Source organism: Acanthaster planci, linkage group LG20 (assembly GCF_054643075.1).
Source record: "Acanthaster planci isolate LZ-2023a linkage group LG20, COTS_SCS, whole genome shotgun sequence".
NCBI classification, from domain to species: Eukaryota; Metazoa; Echinodermata; class Asteroidea; order Valvatida; family Acanthasteridae; genus Acanthaster; species Acanthaster planci.
This window is the reverse complement of record NC_141796.1, coordinates 2,680,010-2,702,441: the sequence shown is the minus strand read 5'-3', so window position 1 is coordinate 2,702,441 and position 22,432 is coordinate 2,680,010. Positions and strand designations below refer to the sequence as shown.

At 41.4% G+C, this 22,432-nt stretch overlaps 1 protein-coding gene across 1 annotated transcript in view; it reads right to left on the bottom strand.

Moving 5' to 3' along the window:
• Positions 1-1,366: 1,366 nt before the first annotated feature.
• The window catches only part of LOC110975569 (uncharacterized), a 37,094-nt gene continuing 16,028 nt past the window's right edge, over positions 1,367-22,432 (bottom strand). The window contains exons 11-18 of the mRNA XM_022228152.2: positions 20,493-20,633; positions 19,980-20,048; positions 14,091-14,165; positions 8,620-8,691; positions 7,137-7,190; positions 6,697-6,872; positions 4,569-6,458; positions 1,367-3,493 (exon numbers count right to left, since the gene is read on the bottom strand). Coding sequence (XP_022083844.2) covers positions 3,318-3,493; positions 4,569-6,458; positions 6,697-6,872; positions 7,137-7,190; positions 8,620-8,691; positions 14,091-14,165; positions 19,980-20,048; positions 20,493-20,633 — 2,653 coding nt within the window. The 3' untranslated portion in view covers positions 1,367-3,317. The remainder of the gene's footprint in view (positions 3,494-4,568; positions 6,459-6,696; positions 6,873-7,136; positions 7,191-8,619; positions 8,692-14,090; positions 14,166-19,979; positions 20,049-20,492; positions 20,634-22,432) is intronic.

Sequence of the window (22,432 nt, the reverse complement as noted above, 5' to 3'; positions counted from 1 at the left end):
CTGTATTGGCAGAGAAGGCAAACCTCATTATCTTTATAGAGACAACAAAATATAAGAATTCTTTCATTAAAAAAATCCCAAATTGTTACCCTACTTGAATGTATAATTTCACCAGTAGGCTCTCTATTTATTTATTTCTTTATAGTTTTATTCGTTTACCAAAGGAATGTCCAAGGCTTTGTTGGTTTGATATAACGAAACATCCTATTAATTGGAATATGCTGGCCGTTTTCATCTGATTGGTTTTGGTTTACCGTGTGAGGGTAATATATTGACCTATTAGATATTCTGCATTACAATCTACCAAAGTCTTGACCTGTAGAAACGTCTGAAAGCAGCACGACAGTGGAACTTTGGAGAACTTTGCAGAATTTCAGACAGAGTAGTGCTAAGGTGATAAAAAGGCTGCATGAAGCGTTACTTTTCCATTGGCTTCCCCTCGGAATATACGAGCAGCCGGAATACGTGCCTAGAAGTTGTGACTGCGGCTGGAAATAGTACTTGCGCCCATTGAAGTCCCTAGGCCTAGCAGCTTTAGATGCTTCCCGTACATACGTATAATACTGCAGGCCTTAGGCAGTTGATTCATATACTGCCTTGGTGCGGTTGCTCGTCTATCATCTTCACAGACTCTCTGAAAAGCGATGCCAATGTCGGCCAATAAGCAGAAAACCACAACCTAAGGGTTAGAATTAACCTACTAAATGGTTTGACAAATAATGGAAAATGGGTGATTGAATATTTAGTTTTATGGTATACTGCTTGAAATTGACGACAATTCAGTTTAGAGAAGCGGTGACAGACACACATCCTCGCCTGTTCTATGGGCGACGCAATTGTGCGACGCGACGGCACGGCGGCTTCCTTCCTTTGTCGTATCTCCGTTGTCATAATTTGTGTATACACAAAACGCGCTGCGTCGTGGGCCGCGTTGTGTCGTCGCCCGTCGTGTGGTCTGATTGTTTGTTCGTTTTGTGTGTGTGTGTGTTTTTTTTTTTTGCTTTGTTTTATTTTTTCATTTTGCAGAATACCTGAACGCCCCCTTGTTCTGCCGCCTGTCCTCTCGCAGTGTCGTGCCAATGAGAGGTTTTGCTTGCCAAGTATGCTCCACCCCTGATTAACTCCCAACATGACCGTCGTTGTTTACGTTATGCATGATAACAAATGAATAAGATCCCAGTCCCAATTCATTGACCGGTGTGGCGATCAGTATAACAAGAGGATCGTAAAGTAAGTTTCAAATCGCTCTATTAAAAAAACTCAAATGCAGGTAATTGAGTTCGGGGAGAAGGGGAGGTTTAGTAAACAAAATACGATGTTAAGGTGTTTGCAGGTTCATCAAAGAATTAAGTGACGGGAGTCAACACAGCATTCAGTTGTACTGTATATATTGCATTAAATCAATACATTAGAAACAGTCAAGGAAATTTGTTTGTAAGTCCTGTGAATTTACAGTCTAAACAAATAGCTAGCATTAATTTCGGCTACTCGTAGTGGAATAAAAGGCGTCTACGTTTACTCTCTCTTCAAAATCGTACCGGATAAGGCGCTGGTGACCACAATCTGAACTGCGGGTTTAGGCACTCTGTCTAATCGTCTCCACAGTCCCGACTTTCTTTCTTTACTTGCCTAAGCGACTAAAACGTGTGACAACATCAACCTCTAACTTCAGAAAAATGAGGGTGGAGCAAGGGTGCCAGGCCCCAAAAGGAGAATTTTAAACATGAAACATGAAGAGAAAAGGTTTTTAGTGATTGTTTCATTTCTGTTTCTCGCTTTAAACGAGAAGAGATGCCGCCAAATATTGCCTCCTTCGATAGAAAATCCAGGAGAGTAAAACTAAATTGCACAGTTTGGAACCCCCCCCCCAATTTTATCCCGCCTCCGAAAATATTGTTCTGGATCCAGCTTTGGCTCTGGTTAACAGGACAAAAATCCTGCCGCTCAGTCTTTACTCCTGCAAATTTTCTCAGCAGGCATATAATTCCCACCACAAATTTTGTTGTATGCACAGCATGTAAATTTTTGGCCGACAACAAAAATGGTATAAGAAAAACTCACCAAAAACACTAACGGTAACAAGCAGTAAACGAGCTCAATAATACGAATCTTCAAATACAAAATGAAACAAAGCATTTTGAATCACAACACAGTCGGCAATGAATCCGAACGTTCTTTGTTCAAAAGGTGGCAAGCAACCACATCTAGTAACTCTTAATCTGTATCATATACAGCACCAAGTTCAACCTCGTCTTTAGATTTCCCTTGGACGATAAACAGTGCAGAGGTGTTCTCTATTCACATGTATGTTCTCTTCAACTATACACGTACCTTTAGCTTAAACCTAATAGATTATAGTAATCATCTCATTCGACTGTCAATGTATTTTGCATATAACAATTTAACCGCAAAACACACATTTCTTTTTTTTCATTAAAGGTTACATTAAATGTGTGTATTAAACGATATTAATGTCTTTGTGTTATATCTTAGCAATACAATGTTAACATGACCTTAAACACAACTTGTGGCCCTCTACTATGTGATTAATATCATCAAAGTGAAAACTTGTACTTGATTAAAGGCAGGAGTGCCAAGTGCGAACCTGCCCATAAAAGGTTAAACATCATCACTTGCAAATGTTTTGGAGACTCAGTGGCAACCTTTATTATATACTTGAAATATTTATCAAATATCAGGTCTAGGACACAGAGTTCTTTCGAGAGGAATCTGCCACCCGCTCAAAAAATGCAAACTGCAGCAAAATATCGGTACCCCTTTACGCAAGCTAGTTAATCTAATTAAACTGCGCGTGCAAAACGTGACCAAACCCAGACTCTGTAGCAACCCCCGGTGCATGGTACCATAAACATAACATAACTATTACTAAGTGTACATAATAGTTACAAGCACTGCACAATTAGATAACACTGCAGTTAAAACCCATACACTACTAAACACACGTCTTTTGCGGGATGATTGAAGGTAGAAATTTCGTAATCACCTATGCAACAGAATTTGTTTGTGTGTGTGACAGCGTGCAAGTGAGAGATTGGATAACCGTAAAAACACATCCAACAATTTTTGAAGTTTTCCAAACTAGACTAAAGAGAACCCCATTCCCCCCCAAAAAAGCAACAAAACAAGCAAAAACAAAACAAATACATATGTATATAAATTCAACTAAAAGTTACTGAGATTAAACCAAAGTACTCTCTAACAATAGTGGCACAGGAGCAAAACCTGTTTGCCAGTTCCGCTCCGTTCACCAAGCCAATCACGCCGTCCTTTCGTTCACGAATGATCAGGGCTTCCATTCAATCGCTTAACAAAGCTTGCGTCTCGCCGTTGGTATCAAGACCGGGACAGCGTCTCTGTGTGGAGTACTGTCGGGGTGGCCGGAGCTGGCGGTAGACGTGAGTGGTGGACAAGACAGCACGACGGCAACACGCAGTCTTAAAAATCATCTTTAAAAATGTCCAAATCGCGCTCCCTGTAAATACGACACGAGAAACACTTTAAAAGTCATAATATTTTCAATTGCAAAGAGTACATCTTTAAAAAGTAATATGGCTTTCTCCAGTGCCCTCATTACAAAAGTACCCCATAAACGTCGCTGAGTGTATATTATAATGGGGTAAAAATCATTAATTGTGATTTCTTAAAACAACAGTTTTGACGGCTTCCATTGCGTTTGAAGGTGTGCAAACTTGCTGACTTTGCTGCAACATAAAGCGTCGGTAAGGTGTCCGCTCCCATAGTTCAATTTAAACAAGCTAATCGGTCTTCCGTCCGGGACTATTATGCCTACGGCTTCTGCCCAAAAATGGCATTGAATTCCTTTTGCAAATTCAACAGGTAAAAGATTCGATGCTCTCATAGTTTGCGGCTCCTCTTCGGGATTAACTTTACTTTAAAATGGCTGCCGTGTAAAACATGCACAGTTTCGTATGTTGTCTCCCAGTAATAAAGAAATCGGGTTTGTTTCCTTACCTACGACCTTAGAAAGATAAAGAAGCTAAGTATCTAAGATGTTGTTTTTGTCAATTCGAAGGTGAGCCTTTGACACCAAACAGTGCAGTTTACACCTCACTAAGCCATATGTAGGTGTTTGTGGACTACTAATGGAGTTATGTCAATACATCTTCGACATAATTTTGTGACATATATCGTCTTCTTGGTAGAAGTTGTGAATGCATTTTTTTCAAGATGTACACTGCGTAAGGGAAATGTCATTAAATTTCCGTTTTTCTGCCCTTACCCAACGTACATACTTATCAATACTTTATACTCAGTGATTGTCCAGGAACTTCCAAGAGCTTTCTAAAAACAGGTCTGCCTTCACCCGTGTCCGTGCGCTTGTGCAGGCACATTTTCTGTCCATTTTTTTTTAGTATGGTTACTCAAAGTTGGTCGGGTGTAACCTTATTAGGGTTTTAAAATGTTTCCGTTGAGGATACAGTTTGTCGCTGTGTTAAATTTTTGAAGGGGCAACAAGCTCTTAGTTTGAAAGTCGGTCCTTTCAATAACGTAAGATGCTGTCTGTTGACAAAAACCCTGCAACCTACCTGCCACAAAAGCAACGAGGGTGAGATTGAGCAGAACCAGAAATACCGCTAAAACCTCCTTCCTCGTTTCGCTGGTGAAAGCTCCCTCATTAGGCAACAACAACAGTGAAGCTGTCAACAGATTCAGACAGATGCTTGCCAGGGAGCACATCTGCAGGCGATGTTCAGCAGCATGCTTCATTGGTTTCACATAGGCATGGATGACGAGAAAGCCAACAGAGAGAACAATGGTCGCGAAGAGGGTGAAGTGATCCTCGGCACCGAACAATAGAACGAAGAGGACTTGGAAGATTTTGCGCGCAAGCTCTACGATTTCCCAATACCAGAACTTTTCTTTGTAATTTTCACACAGGAATGTTTCCCAAGTAATGCTTCCAGCTGGAGAGGTAATCGATGGAATGAGCAAGGGTTGATTGTTGCTTGTTGCAGCATCATTCAAACTGTGTGTGTCATCTGGAGAACCCATACCGGAAAAATCGTCGGGTGGGATCTCATTAACTTGAGCCCCAGCATCCTGATCAGCCGTGTTATCTGCAACGAACAGTGACATTTGATCTAGGTAATTTATTGACCCTAACATGTAAGAAGGATCACTCTCATTCTTCATTCTCCGCCGACGACTCATCCACAGCGTAATCAGTAACACTGACGGAAAACCAACAATGTAGCACAAGGAGGCCTCGGCGGCGTAGTTATACATTAAATGTTGATCTGTCTCACAGTCAATGGAGTAGTTTGATCGAAGAAGAAGAACTTTGACTTTTTCAGCTTCATCCAGGTAGAATTCATCACATCCAGATGGCAGAAGGGCCAGGATGGCACTTGACAGGCTTGGGTACGTAATAAAGAGCAGAATTACAACAGCCAAGTAGCAATTTTGTTTCATTTTAGTCAGCACATCGTTGCAAACATCACGTGGTGTTTCCTTAAGGTGTAAATAAAATCGTTTAAGGTTGTAAGCACTCAACGCCAACATAATGACGAGAACTGAAAAGCTCAGACCAGCTATAAACTCTAAGTAAATTGTTGGGTAGGTGAAGTTTGGGAAGTAACAGCGAGGACTCACGATCAGCTGCATGATGTTCACCTCCAACACTTTGCAGAATGAACCAAACTTTATAAGCGACCTTGGCCAGGGAAGGTCATGAAGTGCGTCGAAGATCTCGCCTAGGATCTGATAGAAGCCAAGCAAAATTTTAAATCGTGAGAATAGCACACTGACCACGGAGCGGCCTCTTTGGCGATGCCTCCGAAGGTCCCACGCAACAACGAGGACCACTACAATAATGACAATAATTGACGCAAGGACTTCAAGAAGAAACACCCACCACCTCGGGCATTTAAAACATTGTCCAAGCCAAGAATAGTAACCTGTTATGCACTGAGAACACAAGAAATCTTCATAACCATGTTGGCAGGTCGCATTTATTCCTACACCTAGATTTAGACACGATTTGTTCCTCGGGCATGGGTGAGCTTTAGGAAGAACTCCGTGGAACTTGCGAGTAAATCTGTTGTAGTAGTCGTTCTCCATGAGAATATTCTTCACAAAGTTGTTGTAGGATTGGAAATTATCTGTTGAATTCCAATCCCAAGTCCACCAGAATCCAGGAAGGAGGTGTTGGTATTCTCCTGAGCAGTTGACACCTTCCAAGGGGCAAGGGAAGCATTCACCAAACCGGTCTCGGCGGTAGTAATTGGATACACAAGGGCACGCGCGAAATCCAGCGTGGCGACTTTTATCCGTGCCTGATGGACAAACCACACAATCGCCGATATTTCTTCCAGGGTGAGTCTCCGGTGTAACGTAAGTGCCGTTGTTGCATGAAAGGCAGTTCATGCCAACTTCTGTTTTTATGAATTGTCCAGTCCGATTTTGAAAAAAACCTCCTGCAAGATATGAAAGATTGTAGCAGTTCAGACGTTTAAACATATTTTAGTATTAGATAAATGTTGAATCAATGAGAATAAATGTTTCGGTGTTTCGAAGTTCTTGTACGCCAAAATTTTCACAAACAATTGATCCTTATTCTGAAGCCCCTCCCACACAAGATAAAAAGAGTTTTACTTAAAAATGCGTCTGTTAGTGTCACTGTAGCAACTCTTTTAGTTGACGCGAAAACCTTACCAGGTGAACAGGCCCTGCATGTCCTAAAAGGGCCACCGTAGGTACCTTGGAGACATGGTGTGCAATTCCTCTTGAAATGGGTCAATTTTGAACAGCTAAATCCAGAATATCCTAAGGCTTTGCTTGTAGCTTTTGAAACGGTGACTGACTGGACGAATCCACTTCCAGCGAAGCCACTGTCGTGGAATGAAAAACTTTAAGTAAGTTGCAAGCAAGCAGAATAAAATTAAAGAAATAAACATGATAGATGGGCATGTGAAAATATCTATAGATAGGAAAATTAACGAAGAGTATTAAGACGTAAGAATGTTTTCGTGCACTGTTCAGAACAATGAAAACTATAAAGTCAAGTCAGCAAACATTGGCTGCAGTGTAATCCATTTCTATGAAGAGAATGAATGGCAAGCCACGGAATTTCTTTTCTCTGTTATGCGTCTTACATTTCGAGGTCGGATCTTGTGTGAGGAGCTCTTCGTAAAGTAGGGCCTACGAATCTGTGGGATCAAGCATAACATGAAGACCGTACTTCTTGGTGAAGTTTTCATTCTTGCTTGAGCGGATAAGGGGTTAAATGGTGGTTCAAAGGAAGGAGATTCTTCACGGGTAATATTTGACCAGACATTAAGTACAACCATATATTTTTGCCTCTCATCAAATCAACTTCACCAGAATTTTGTGACCCTTGATCGACACACGGATAATCTGCACTACAAGCCGTTCTAGTGAAAAAACACGTACGACCTCGGTCACTTACGGATTGTTTGCAACGTTTTTTGAGATTCCGTTTGACCATGTGACACGTGTTGTTCTTACTCATCTTTCTCTGACGGACTAGCTTCACCGCTTTGAGCATTAAGCAAAGTAATATGACTTTGAAACTTTACATTCTTAAGTTATTTATAGCAGAGGTCTTTTGCGAAACACGACGTCATGATGTTTATTTTCCCCTATGTTTTGCACTCGTTTTTTTCAAGAGCCACACAGAGTGACTGAAACTTCCAGTCCTCTTTCTCGAAACCTCCTTGGGAATTAACAGAGTCATTTGACTTTAAAAGGTTACTCAAGTAATTTATAGCAAAGGTGTCTACCGAAACATGGCGTCATAATGACGTCATCACCTGATTTAAGGTGAATTTATAATATGTTCCCATGTTTTCACACGTGTTTTCACAGCAAAACTGAAACCCTTCTTTCGATCACAATCGGTTTATATTAGGTCCACATTTCGTGTGTAAATGGTCTGTGATCGAAAGACAACGAATCATGGGTCATTATTCCGGCTATAACATACATCTATGACATTTTCGGCCACGCCAACAATATTTCAGCCCTGGCAGAAAATCAGATAGCCAAAAGATTCAGTTTTTGTTGGTTGGTTGGTTGGTTGGTTGGTTGGTTGGTTGGTTGGTTGGTTGGTTGGTTGGTTGGTTGGTTGGTTGGAAAACTGATTTCAAGCTCAGACACTACTGCCATGTAGTTTGTGCTTCTTAAACAGAAACTCTTACCATTAAAGAGACAGTTTTTTAATCAGCTAATTGCTCAACCTTTACGGAACTGTGCCCCCTTCTGTTAATAATTTACCTTATTCGTTGTTCTTTAACTTAGATGAGTGAAATGTAGGGCCTGCACGATTTGTTTGTCATTTAAAGGCTTTTCCTTGTCATCTGGGGCAAGCTTTTGCATAGTGACCACCATCTCAGGAATGTTAATTTATGCCCTAAATATCCATTAATTTAAAAACAGTGTATTAGTGCAAGGTGTCTCTGATTATGACTAAGAATAGCTTGCCCCGAATCACGAGATATAGCAACAGTGACTTAAGTGTGAAGAATTCAACTCATGTTCATGTGAATTCAAAGAACCCAGTTTACCAGATTTTATTCAAATTTAATTCACAAAAGGCTTATTGGATATCATACTCACACTCTGCAATTCATTCCCATATCTTGCCAAACAGAATCCGAGATGCTTTCGATGCTGTTTCCATACATTGCCCTGAAATAATGAATAAACAATTACTCGTTATGGGCTCAAAAGTGCATTACTGTAGCTGATCTCCAGAGCCTACCCTTTTGAAGATCACGCCTGGCAGCATCTGTGGTAACGACGATTTTAATTCACAACCCCTGGTTCCTTCGTAATAAGAACCCTTGCAGAGTTACCTAAAACAAAGGCGTCGCGAGGGGAGATGAAAAAGGAGCTTGTTCTTACCCTTGGAAGAAGTTGAAAAATAAAAACACGAGAAGAATGAGGGATAAACGCAAACAAACTGAACAATTAGAAGTGAAAGGGGATGGAAATCACCTATTAAAAAAAATCAGACAAGCTACCCAATAAGAATTTTGATCTCTGGAACTCCCCCAGGCAGAAACAGTCTTAGCGACACATGACTAAAAGGCCAGGGATGCAGGTGCCTTCTGTGCGCATATTCCACCAATTATGTTCAGATTGTTGAATACAGAACCCCCCAAAGCAAATATACCGTGAAATATAAATTGAAGGGTTGGAAATTGGACGTTTTATTTTAAAACGTTATGTTCACGAGTGAAACGCCGACAACAAATTTGGGAAACATTTTTTTTTCCCGATAGAGCAAATGTAAAACGTTATAAGCACAAGTTATGAATAAATCCTCCACTATGTGCCTAGAAGTTGCTGTTTTATTTGGTAAGTGCTAAAAATCGTGACATAAAATTTGTACGTTCCAACCTTTAATGCTAAAACACACATCCATTTGTGTTTCGCAGTTTGCCCTAAAGCTTTGGCAAAAGGCTGTTTCCTCTAGTGTACTAAAAGCATGTTACCTATTAGAGAAGAGCTAAAATATACAATCTATTTAGCAATATCGTTGATGATCGCACGAAGTGACAAAGCCTCCCTATAGAGGAAAACAGACAACCAAAAAAAAAACGTGTTTCACAAAATGACCCTTTTTGTCGTACATTTTCGACCATTTTTTGTTTTACGAATTGGAGATTTCTTTTTGCAAGGTCATGAAAAGTAAGGTAGTTTTGAAAATGCTCATCCACACCAATCTGTAGATTTGTTGTTTTAATTAAAACAGTAAGTCATTAACAACATTCGTTGTTTACATTTGTGATTGTGAAACCTGGAGTTCTTACGATATTATTTTGCAAAATTTACATTGCACATAGTTTGTGTCACTTCATGAGATTATACGTGCAAGAAAAAATATTACATTTTGTTATATTCAACACCCCCCAGGTTTTCAGGTTCAATATTGTTAGCACGCATGCACATGGCAACTTGACGGGACCAGAGCTTTGTTCGGTCTCTCTTTTTGCCCGGGTACTGAGGAAGTTTTTTGTCACTTGGCGAGACCAAAAAATCCTAGAAAGCAACTTTTTTTGGTCAAATGTGTTTAAAATGATTAAAAACATTTGACTGTAATACTTTGCCATTCCATTTCTTGACTCAAGTGAACCCAAATAGCAACAATCTCCAGATTGGAAAATGTCGATATTGCAGGTTTTTGTCATTTCATGAGATCTTCAACGATACTCGTGTAGGTAAACTTTTCAATTAGTGTATATTGTACAGTAAAGTGTAATGGCTTTAAAAAAAAATGGTTTAATTTTTAGTTCTGAATAGGGTGGTATGATGTTTTTGCAATATTTATTAAAACCTACAATATCGAACAAAAATTAAAAAAACACTTTGCCCAACCTAAAATAAATGGATTGATATGTCTCTTAAAAAGTGCTGAATAATGGTAAACCAACTCGTATTGTTTTCTCTAGATTTTTAACTCAACTTTATTTTATATATTTTTTTTTTAGTTTTCACTGGTTTCATATGTATTTTGAATTAATTAATTAAGTAATTAAAAAAAGTAATTAAAAAAATACTTTAAACCAGTTTCACCACTTACAACAACCAATGAAACATTAATTATTTCCTGGCTGCCCGGACACACAGAACATATGCTTCCATCCGCAAAGAGAACAGCATAGTTTATATCAATGGGAGCAGATGCCACTGCATTACACTCCCTTCACAAGTCTGCCTCAAGGTCCTGTTTTGATTAAAAATTTCATTCGCAATCTTCAAGAGAATCTTTATCTGATGAATCCATCCCGTTGATCCGTTCCACACACCGCCTGACTGGTCTCTGATACAACTTTGACTGCCCGCTCTACTGACTGCGTGTGACAGGGATATCATGGCATTACAAGGGGTTGGAACTTTATTTGCTGAACTTCTTCGTTTGATTTGTTTGTTATCAATGGTGGTTCGGTCAGTGCTTCCTTGTCCCAGTCAATCCTTTGATCATACAAGGTTGCATGGAATCGTAGTATGGGTACTCTGAAGGACCGAATACATGTATCTTGTGAAAATTCATTATTCCCTATCACATCTCCACTTGTTTCATCATCACTGTATCTCTCAATATCCATGTCATCAAGGGTCTCCTCTCCTTGCATCTGGCCCGTGTTGTGCTACTTGTTAACTAGGACCCTACTTCATAACGAGTTTCCAGGACGTGGAGTATGGCCATCTCTTGTCTCGAATCTCAGGTTCCTTGTCAGACAAAAGAGACAGCAGCAGGTTCTCTGGATGAGTATAGAAAGCATTGCGTTCGTGTTCTTGAGCCCATCAGTACAAAGTAAATGATGTTCGATCGTGAGCCAGCTTGGGGCTTGGAACTTGACCACAATGAAAGCAAGTCATCGTAGAAAGTGTTGAGATGCTCGTTTCGCACATAAAGGCACAAATTCTCCGAGCTAAGGTCAGTCATGGTGAATGGGACAAAGGGCCAGGCCCCAAGAGTGAAAGGCCATCTTCCATGTTCCCAGAGATGAATGCCTGACACATCCTATACAGAATATGTTGATCCCAACTAACGTCTTCCACTATTTCATCTGGAAGAAAAGGAAAGTATGGAGCTGGTATTTCTCTACACGTTTCAACCTCCTATTTGCACAGCTCTTCCGCCGATGTTTTTTTTTTTCCTAATTTTCCACTGAAAGTCTTCTGTACTGTAGTACGACCATCATAGAAAGTAAAGAGGACCCTGAATGGTAGTCCACTGCCATGCAACATGCATATCTGTTATGGTCTACCTAGGAACATTTCAAGCTGATAGACAGCACCTGACTTCCATCCAACATTGACATTACAGCCATCTCCTTCAGCAACCATTATTTTGTCCTGTAAATATTTGAAAGAAGAAATTAGAAAATTCTCTTGGCAATATTGCATTACATGTCCTGACTTTGGGGTATAATGCTGCAAGAAATGTCCATTAGGCTCTGCAATAATCACATAATGGTCTTCTATAACTGAACTTGGGTAGACTTTGTCACCAAACTTGATGGGTAAAGCGTTGCATCTCTTTTTCCGTCAAAGTATATGCTACTGACGTTCTCCCTCCAATTGGCCTTTTCTTCCTTCTGTATTTGCCCTCGAAAACATTTCTTTTCTGTTGCCAGTTTTGTGGTGATTAATTATTGTTGTATTGTCATCTTTTGATACAAAGTGGAAATTAATAAGTGTTGCGGTTGCAGCAGCTTCTACAGCTCTAATAATGAGTCCATATCGGTCACAAACTTAAGCAGAGGAGTTGTGTTTGTTTGTTGTGTTTTTAGATGACGATGGGGCTCAAATTCAATATCACTGCTCTCAGGCTCAATCATCTCACTCCCTGGTGTGGGTGAAAAGCCCGTTTGATATGAAATAAGTGGCATACTCTCGGTTCCTTCAGTGGTTGTTTTGTGAGCCATTTTTGCAGTCTTGAGATTGTTCTCTTCTTCCCTCTTTGTTTGCTTCGATGGTTCTTTTCAACTGCTGGAGATACCATGAGCGCAGGTTTGAGGAATACGATTTTTCCTCTGTGGCAACAAATACCGAACTTCTCTTTCTGGAACCTTATTTTCACGACAATCACAGTTCAAATGGGTAAAACTGCAGTATGCTTTGCAGCCATCTTTGTAAAGGATTGTGATACAGTTGTCTGGAGAAATTGAAAGCTATACAGATATCCCAAAGATTTTGAAGATTGGGCTCACCAGACATATGGCTGATTTTCAATCCCAGTTCGTACCACTTTCTAATGTTCTTCGCAACTGCATCAGAATTGGATGTTTTCAGAAAAGCGTACTGCCAAGTCGTCACAACTTCAGTTGCCACCTCAGTATAAATCTCACTCATTACAAAAGTTGACCTCTGGGGGACGTTTCACTTCACCCAAGCTCAGTCACTCTACAGCAGGAGTCCAATCTGTTGGGAAGAACATTTCCCTCAAACTCTGAAGGACATCCCCAAGACATCATGGCTTGTAGCACACCAGGTTCTCTCTGAAGGTAAGGCCATAATGAGCTGTGCAACTAGTGTAATGACGGCACTGTCTTTTCAGTTTACACAGAATGCATGTGTACATTGCATGTACTTGTAGATGTCATGTTGTTGTGCGGCCTTGAATGTACTGCTAAATCGCCATAATAAATGGAGGCTACTGACCAGAAAATATCTCAGGTATCAAATCCACCTTAGCTGGACTCTGGGCTTGCTTATCAACAGAATGTATATGGTAATGTTTAACATATTTAAAAGGAACATGTGGACTCAACAGAACCAACCAAAATACCACATTTTTAAAAACCAGTCACTAGGAAATCAGGCCCTAGATGCCAAAACTAAATAAGTTTTACATCTAACTAAATTCAACCGATCCGACTACCCACCGCTACTTATAAGTGATGCTTGTGCATCAAAATAGCCTGCAAGAACTGGAATGCATATATATTATCTTATGATGCAAGACAGTAGGCAAACTTATAAGTGAGGCTGGTCAGCGTCACGAAAATTTGCAAGCAGTTACAGCTCTGGCAGGGTATTTCGCTGCACAGACCTCGCTTATAAGTAGCAGTGGGTTGTCGGATTGGGTGCTAAATAAATGATATAAATTGTTTATATGACTGTTTTAATACTAAAAAAAAGAAGAAAAGACAAATATACCATGTAACAAGTCAGGCAATGAAGTGCAAATACATCACGACTTAGCACTTTGTAAGGACATTTTCAGTCCATTTTTAGGTTGGGCAAGCATTCTACCCCATTCAGAACTATTTTTTTTTTAATTCACCACACCCTGAGGTACAGCAATGCAAATGTTGTATAGCTATTATACTCCTACATATCACCTCGCAAACTGCCGGCTTTATGTGTCAGCTTCAGCAACGTACCACGCGTACGTATCCCACAGTACGCTAAGTGCAAATAACTCTTGTGATTTCCCACTGAAACCCAACAAATACCACGCAAAATGCTTCCACATAATAACACTTCTTATTGAATCCACCTATTTTAGATTGATTTCACCGTGATAGTTCAGTTTTTATGATAGTGTGTAAATCTCCTACTTTGATACTTACACAAATATTATGGAATTGTTTCTTGTTACAAAGGGCCTGCCGTCAATTGACCTCAGGTGGGTGTTGTAAATGTACCTGAAAAAAGGAGAAACAGTGAATAGTCAACTTTCGTCTGTAATTAGTCTCTTATTGGTTTAAAAATCTTTCAAAGGTAAAAATCAGTCTTTACCTTATCGAGCCCGAATCTAAAATGTCATGCACCGAGCTTCAGGGATCCTAGCGCGGCCAGCATTTGGGGCAGCCTGTTCTATGTATTTATTTGAAAAGAATGGTATGTAATTGAAGCCACCCCCAGAAACACAAATTTGGACTTTATATTCGTTTTTCCAAGTGTGTTGGTTGCTTTGTCGTAGGGTGTGATGCGTCTAGTGCAATAGGGTAGGCGTGGCTAATACATGTATTGCACATCCCGCCAGGAGTGAAGAGGGGAGACTTGTGTGGAAATCTTCCCTGTCAGTACATAGCTTCCAAACTATAAAGACTCGATCCTATGAGGAGTCGTGGCAACACGCAGTAACCGGGCATCTTGCAACCCCAGGCTGAAAGTAGCGCTTGGCCCTCAAAAATGTTGTATACAGGCCAACAGGGGTGTGGACAGACCCTGGTACTTTTAGGATGCGATGTTATCAATGTATCGGGTCTGGACAACCAAGATAAATATTTATTCCAGCATGTGAACGCTGACTCTCAAGGACCTGGTGGAAGAGATCTAATTAAAGTCCAACCGCCAATTGGGTAGTCCCAACAGCGCTGTGGAGCGCAAAGGGGCGGAGACGCAAAGAATCCTCGTCATCCAATGCAATCAACGGAGGCCAGAGTCGTAACAACTTGTCATGCCACTGGACCTCAACTTTCACGGCCAAGAGAGGCCGATGTTGCTTCCGTGCACAGTTTCTCCACATAAAATGTCCATTACAAACAGGAGTTGTGTATACCTTCGCTCACTCTGAAAGGGAGAGGCAGAGGTTACAACTGGCACTCATGGTTTTAAACCAGTACGTAGGCGGATAGCGGCATGATAAGTATAAGCGACTGAGCGTCCCTCTTCAGGGCCAGCGCTGCTCAGTCTGGTAACGGAGGGGACTAGAAAGAAATATCCCATAATTGCCTGCACCTGCAAGCAACTAGTGTGCAGACTACAGACCGCAGTTCGCACCTAATAAGCTTCCCAGTCAAGCGAAGTTAACTCCTCTTACGTACAAGCAATGTATGCGTGCTCTTAAATTGGGAAAACACAGCAAAGGGGGAGAGGCAAATAACACTCGTTGCCAGATACCAAGCCAGGGATTTCGCCAACATCGCTTTTTTAAGCGCAACACAGCTCTCCGATGAAGGATCAATATTTGAACCCGAGGGTGGTCACAATTTCTTATTGAAGGGCAAAGCAGAAGCAGGGGATAGGATAAATAGCGTTGGATATGTCATCTACACTAACCTCTCAAACAGCTTCCCGACTTTCCCACTGATGAAAATGAGTAGCTAATGAAATTCCGTTTTCTCAGTGCGTCATTTTGTCACATTACCATTTTTAGCGCCTATGCTGCCACCCTGAATAGTTACATTGAAGACAGGGAGGTGTTTAGCAAGAATATTGCCTTCCTTGGAAGTTTAATCCTACGGATAAAAGGCTGATAGTTCTTGTTAATTTTAGCACTAGAGTGGGAAAGACCAGACGAGCTTTAATATAATGTGGGCCTCACTATTTGGGGAAATTAAAGAGTAATGGCTGTTTCTACTGTCTGTTTATGCTGGGAATGGAGTTGCTATCACCAACACACCCCTTCCAACGGAGAAAACGCAGGACCACTTGGATTTGTCTCACATGGAGGCAATGGCATCCCTTGGACTGCGTCGTTGTTGGACAGATCTTTGCTTGATCAGATTGGGTGCTCGGCCTCCTTATAGTCCCAGTGCACCGCAAAACTTAACAATATTCGACATGGCCAAACTACTTCGCCTGGATATCCGATTGAAGTTCCAGTCTCACCTTGATGATGCCTTGGTTGCTGGCGACCACTTACTCTAGACCCAACTGTTAACTGGGACAAACTAGAGGAAATGGCGACCAAGTCAACTAATACAATCATTGGGTCTAGAAAGCCACCTCCCCAAGACAGGTTCTGGAGGTGAAACGCGCACAAATAGAGCTTTCAATTATGCAAGACATTAATGGGTGTTCAGCATTGCCTACAAAAAGCCCAGCACCACTTCACTCCCCGCTAATGATATTACTCCCCTATTCAAAGACGAAGGTAGCATTCTTTGAAGTAGCAGTTCTCCATCCTTCTCAATATATCGTCCACCGTTGACTCAGCAGCCCTGTAGCCATATCCCCAGAAACAAATATAGGATGTCTTTGACATCCAACCTGTCGTGGATGAGGTGAAGAGAGCAACCAATCGTGCCAGTTCTGGAAAAGTATCCCACATGGATGCTTTCACCACTGAGCTCTTCAAAGCAGCATGCCAGGTGACTTTTGATGCATTCCATGACATCTTACCTGGCATTTTGGAAAATGTGCCTGTGCAACATGATTTTACAGACACGTTAACTGTCTACCTCGCCAAAATCAAAGGTAGCAAGTAGACAGTGGCAACTACAGAAGCAACTTTCTCCATTAATTGTTACTACGAAAACTCTTGCACTAGTTATCCTCAGCTGTCATATCAATTCTATAATAGGAGCAAATATTGCCAGAAACTCAGTGCGGCTTTAGACGAGGTGGGTACTGTTGGTATAATTTTCTCAGTGAGACAAGTCTATGAAAAATGCATTGAAAACCCATTCACTGTCATGCTGTCTTCGTTGACCTGTAGGAAAGCACTGTCAAAGCTATGCTGTCCCGAACAATTATGCAAAAAACCACTTCTTCCATGATGGCACGGCGGGTATTATCCTTCAACATATCCAATGGCATACAATAAGGTTCTATGTTGGCACCAGCTATGTTCAACTTCGTCTTTACCTGTGTCATGAATAATGCCCCCCCCCCTCGCGCAAGGCGTTTACTCGTAGTACCGACTGGGCAGCTTCTTTTCCACCGTCCAAAGCCGAATCATAGAGCCCAAACACTCCGGTAACTCTTCATTGAAGCGTTGTTTGCTGATGATAACAACCTGGCTATTTTTGACAAACTCATTTAAGCCTCCCTGCTCTTTGGACTTACAATCAGTCTCAGCAAAACAGAGGTCCTACACAAACCTGCTTCAGAAATCCACAAGCACTTAAGCCACATTGCAGAAAACAGTCAACCAAATTAACTACCTGGGAAGAATTTTCTATTTAGATCGCTCCACTGACAAGGACACAGCTGCAGGAATCTGCAAGGTCAGCCACACGTTGGTCCTTCTTAAGTCTCAGGTGTTAAACAATAATAACATCAAGTTATCGACCTGTAGGGGTCATAAATATCAATTAGCGTCTTTAGACGCTCCGCCTTCTCGCTCTGTCGGAAGACATGGGCGTCCAAGCGCCAGTCAGCCAAAGCTCTGCCTATTTTGTTGGATTTAGCCTTGTCCGGTGGAAGGTTTTCCGCCGTGCGTTGGCTCATCCTTGTATTCAAAGAGTGCTAGGTAGCACATGTACATGTAACCTTCCACTAGTCTTTTGAAGACAAGGTGCCTGGGTTTTTCTTCGCTGGGATTTGTCTGCGCTAGGATTTTTCTCGACGAATTAAAGAGATCGTATCATCAAAACAAAGCTTATGTCCGTTTCTGAAACTGGTCTTCCTTACCAGAGGATAGCACCTCAACCAACGTGGGCTCTGGGCCCTCGAACCCCGAACCGACGCACACGCGTCGCTTCAGTTCAGACCAATACCAGGGGTACGAGGTTGTCTTTCTCGCGATTCTTCTTCAGGAAACGCATCAGATTTCTTGAGCACTTCAACATCAGGTTTCTGCGTTCACCTATGAGCATTACGTGGTAAGACAGGGCGTTTAGTCTAGACGTTCTGTATAGGGCAATCCTACCTATATGTAAATCAAATATAAATTCTGTATAGGGAGCCAGAGACCGGAGTAATGGCCACAAGACTATCCAACCTGACCCAGCTGGAGGCTTTCGCCAAGGAAAAGTGGACCAACATCTCACAGGAGACATGCAGAAAGCTTGTGGACACTTATAGGAACCGTCTTGAGTTAGTCATCAAGAACAAAGGCTGTAATAGTGACTAATAAGAAAGGACAATGGACTATGTAAACCTGGGGTATGAATATTTTTGAACAGGAGCAAAAACGAAACCCGAGCCATACCTATTATTATGCAAATGAAGTTGAGCCAATACTCTTATGGATTTGGGAATTGCAACAAACAGACGAAAGATGGAAGTGCCAACAAAATGGATTTTAGAAATGAAGAATTTAGAAAAGTGTGTTATTTTCCAAAGGGTATTATTTTCCAAACGTATTCATATACGTTTGAGCACAAGTGTGTAGTATCAAGGTCATGCTTCTCACGGCCAAGCTTAATTGGACCGGCCTCATAGCTCGCATGCATAGAAAGTACTTGCATGCTTCAGTAACTAGTCTATGGTGTACTTGCAAGGGGAACGTAGAAACAGGGATCGCCTAAAGGAACGCATCAAAGACAGGTTCAAGAATGGCAGTAGTATTCCAGCGAAACAACTGGAGTAGTGCTCTCATGACCGAACAAAATGGCATTCTCTAACATCTAAAGCCTGCGTGGATTTAGACGACAGCTAAAATAGCCGCATTACACGGCCATACAACGCAAGAAGGACCAACAAAACCCTTTCCGATATGGCAACATTTCAGTTTCCCTGGTAGCGCTGAGTTTGCGACTCAAGGATTGGGTTAGTCAGTCATACCTAGACCCACCGACAAGACTGCACAGCAACTTAAATCGTTGGACACGATGGTCTACAAAACGTATGTGAGAACCAGAATGAAAAGATTTTCCTCCCTGTCCGCCTTGAGCAGAAACCTCCCCTCATCGGTTGAAAAAGCCATGTTCGTGGGGAGAGTTCGCTTTCTTAGTATTGATATACCGTAATGTGTGGTCGTTTGTGAACCAGAGAAGTGCAGTTCCCACCAAAGAGGCCTCCATTGCTAGGCTTGATTCAGGTCTTGTCACTAAGATGTTATTAGACTTATGAAGTTGTCGTGAATGCAGATGATTATTTCTTGAGGTATATTTCTTTAAAAAATTGTACTAAATTCTACTCGTTCTACTGACTTCACCTTGTTTCCTGTTTTAACTCCTGTGTTTAATGTAAATACCACCATTAAATGGTTTTGGGACATTTCGTCGTTGCACGAGTACACTAAGCGACACTGGTAGAATTTTTTTTTTAATATTTTTGGAAGAGAGAGGCCCTGTCGTACCGGATTTCTTTTTCACTTTGGAAAATGAGTCAATGTCCATATATGCATATCTCTATACACATTTTACAAATTCCTTTTCATATTTAGTTTTTAAAGAATCGAATGAATGGACCAAGGGTTTGGACTTGCCTTAAATGGTCAATTTACAGGCTTCATACACCCTGAATTGAATCACCCCTTAAATAACATCGATATACAATGTCAGCAAGCTTTGGAACTTTTTGGAAGATGAAGATTTTACAGAGTATGTTACCGTGGTGGCTACTGGAACTAACATTCTGTACTAAAAAATCGTTTTAAACACAACAGTTAACTACGAGGCAACATTTGCTGAAAGTCCATCTTCGATCAGGGTTAATGTCGTTATTTATTGAGTTTGTAATTTTTTTTACAGGAAACATAACACTTTCAGAGTTTCAAAGCAGAAACAGCGCGCAGAAAATCCCAGCGTTGTGGACGGCGTGTAGGCTGTAATGTATAACACATTTACTACTTTCAGTAACGTCAATTTGTTTTCCTTCAATGGTAGTATCAAGATACCTACAGGTTGACAAGCTGAGTGTCAGAGAAAACCCTGTCATCCAGTTTGGTGATTGGATTGCCCGAGATGATCCTGTAGAACAAACAGATAGAATTGACACCTGATTGACGCTCTGTTGTGTTTATTACAGCTTTCATGGAAGTGGTTGATATGGTGGGTTCATGATAGGGATATGGGGTAACGAAATGATTTGCTTGGCCGGGATACCTGTGCAAATTTGAAATGGCAACACTGACAAGACTTTGTGGTAAGATTGTTAGAGAGCAATATGTATATTGGACATGATGGTCAAAACATCAATGACAACGTTTTACTTGCAACAACCTCAGGCAAAATTGTTAGGATGCCGGGTTCATGATTGGGTTGTTGTAGGTGACGAGGCGGCGTGTATGTCGGGGATCCAGGTGTAATTGGGGGCAGAGAATATTGGTGTGTACTGTGCTTGAGGTTATTTTAACTGGTTAAACCAAAAAAGCAATAATTATTTTAAGGGTTGTGAATCTTAACGTGTCTTACAATTCTTCCAAAGATTGCATCCCGTCGAACATCTCCATCGAGAGCACCGACAAGCTATTACTAAGGATGTACAAATTACGCAGTCTTCTCAAATACCGCAGACCACGTGGAATAGTTTTGAGCAAATTTGAAGACAAGTCCCTGAAAAAAAAGACAAAATGTTTCAATATGTATAACCAAACAGAAATTAAGAGTTTAAAGCCAAGCTCGAAAACGGCATTATTTTCCACAGCTTTTCCCTCTAACAAAACTCAAAAGACCACAAATTTGAGGTCGAGGGGGAAAACACCTTCGTATGATGTTTGACTTTTTGAGGACTATTTCGTCTACCTACGCAGAGCGAGATGTTCTGGATATTAACTGAATAATAACCTAGCAAGCACACGACGTTAGTGCAACGGTTGCCGGAAAGTTCTATTTTTGCCGCATTGCACAGTAACGTGACTTTAACGTTGCAACAACGTCACACGCTGACACTGTGTCATAACGCTGAATGTACTTTTTATTATAACGCTGCCTGAACGTGCTCTAGCTTTGACACCTACCCTTAACACAACATTGAAACAGTGTTCAATCTTAACACCGCACAAACGTTTTATCACATTTTACCACAACCTTGTCTAAAGGTTGTAGTCCCGTCATGCTACCTACTTAGTTTCACAAGCACTCAACGTTTGAACTATGCAACGCTTTGACGTTATATCACAAGACTGTGCGAACGTTCTATCCCAATATTGGATGAAAGTTGTTTCAATATGCCAGCATACACATAACTTAGTAACAATGTTACATCGACTAAAGATTCCATTGTGTGTTGCCTAATTACTGCAGCGTCGTTGTTTTTCATTATAGTATTTTTTACGTTACATGCCTACAACGTTACAGATTTATAATGTTTTATAACAACGTGTTTGTATCAACTAGTGGTATTGTAAGGGGCAGAGTAGGCCAGGCCACGGGATCATTCACTTAACAAACAGCAAATGAAAGCACACGGAAAACAATGGCTGCTTCCAATATTTAAGTTTGAAAATACACAAAGGAAATAACTATTTACTTAAAGAATCCGAGAATACAAATATTGTGTGGACCTTTTTCCTGTGATGTCATAACCGTGCTGGACCTCGAGGCTTTGTGATAGTAATGAGGGCTTAGTGTTGCGATGGCAATCTGTAAGTGGAAAGGTTTGCAGTAGCACCATGCAAAGGAATATATCCCTTTTGAGTATGTGTGGTTCTGAAAAGAACTAGGAGTATGCTTGCCGTTTCGAACTGCATGCTCAGTCCACCGCCAGGAGACTGAAGAGATGCTGATGATGGAGCTGTTTACATACAGTGACTGGACGCAGTGGGGTGTGACGAGGATGCTAGTGGTGGATTCAGTTTGGCACGTATTCGGGACGGGTCCAGCAGATCAGTGAGGCGTGTCGGTTGGGCAGTGGTTGGGGTTGGGTGAGGTAGCCGGGGCTATAAGAGACCCAGGGTCCGTGGATCGGAAAGTGAGCAGGGGTTGCCAGATGTCACTGACTAAGAAAATGGAGAAGGAACAGTGTAGTGCTTAAGAACCTCCAAGGCTTCTCGGGTGCGTCTTGGGTTCCAGTGCTCAAAGGTGGTGATGAGGTGGGCTTCGTCCCAGTTGATGCGGTGGCCTTCATAGTGGGAATGCTTGACTATCGCTGACTTCTCATACTCTCCTTTTCTGTAATGGGCTTGGTTTTCTTTGAGTCTGGTGAGGAGGTCCCCACCAGTCTCGCCAATGTACACTTTGCAGCATTAGCAGGTGATCTTGTGCACCCCTGGTTCGCCTGTTTTTGTGGGATTAGTATGCCGTGGATCTTGAAGGGGGCTGTGTGGAATACCTTGATGTCATGCCTGCTCAGGATACGCTGGATATATACGCTGGTGGGAAGCACAACCTAGGTAGGGGAGAGTAACAGAACT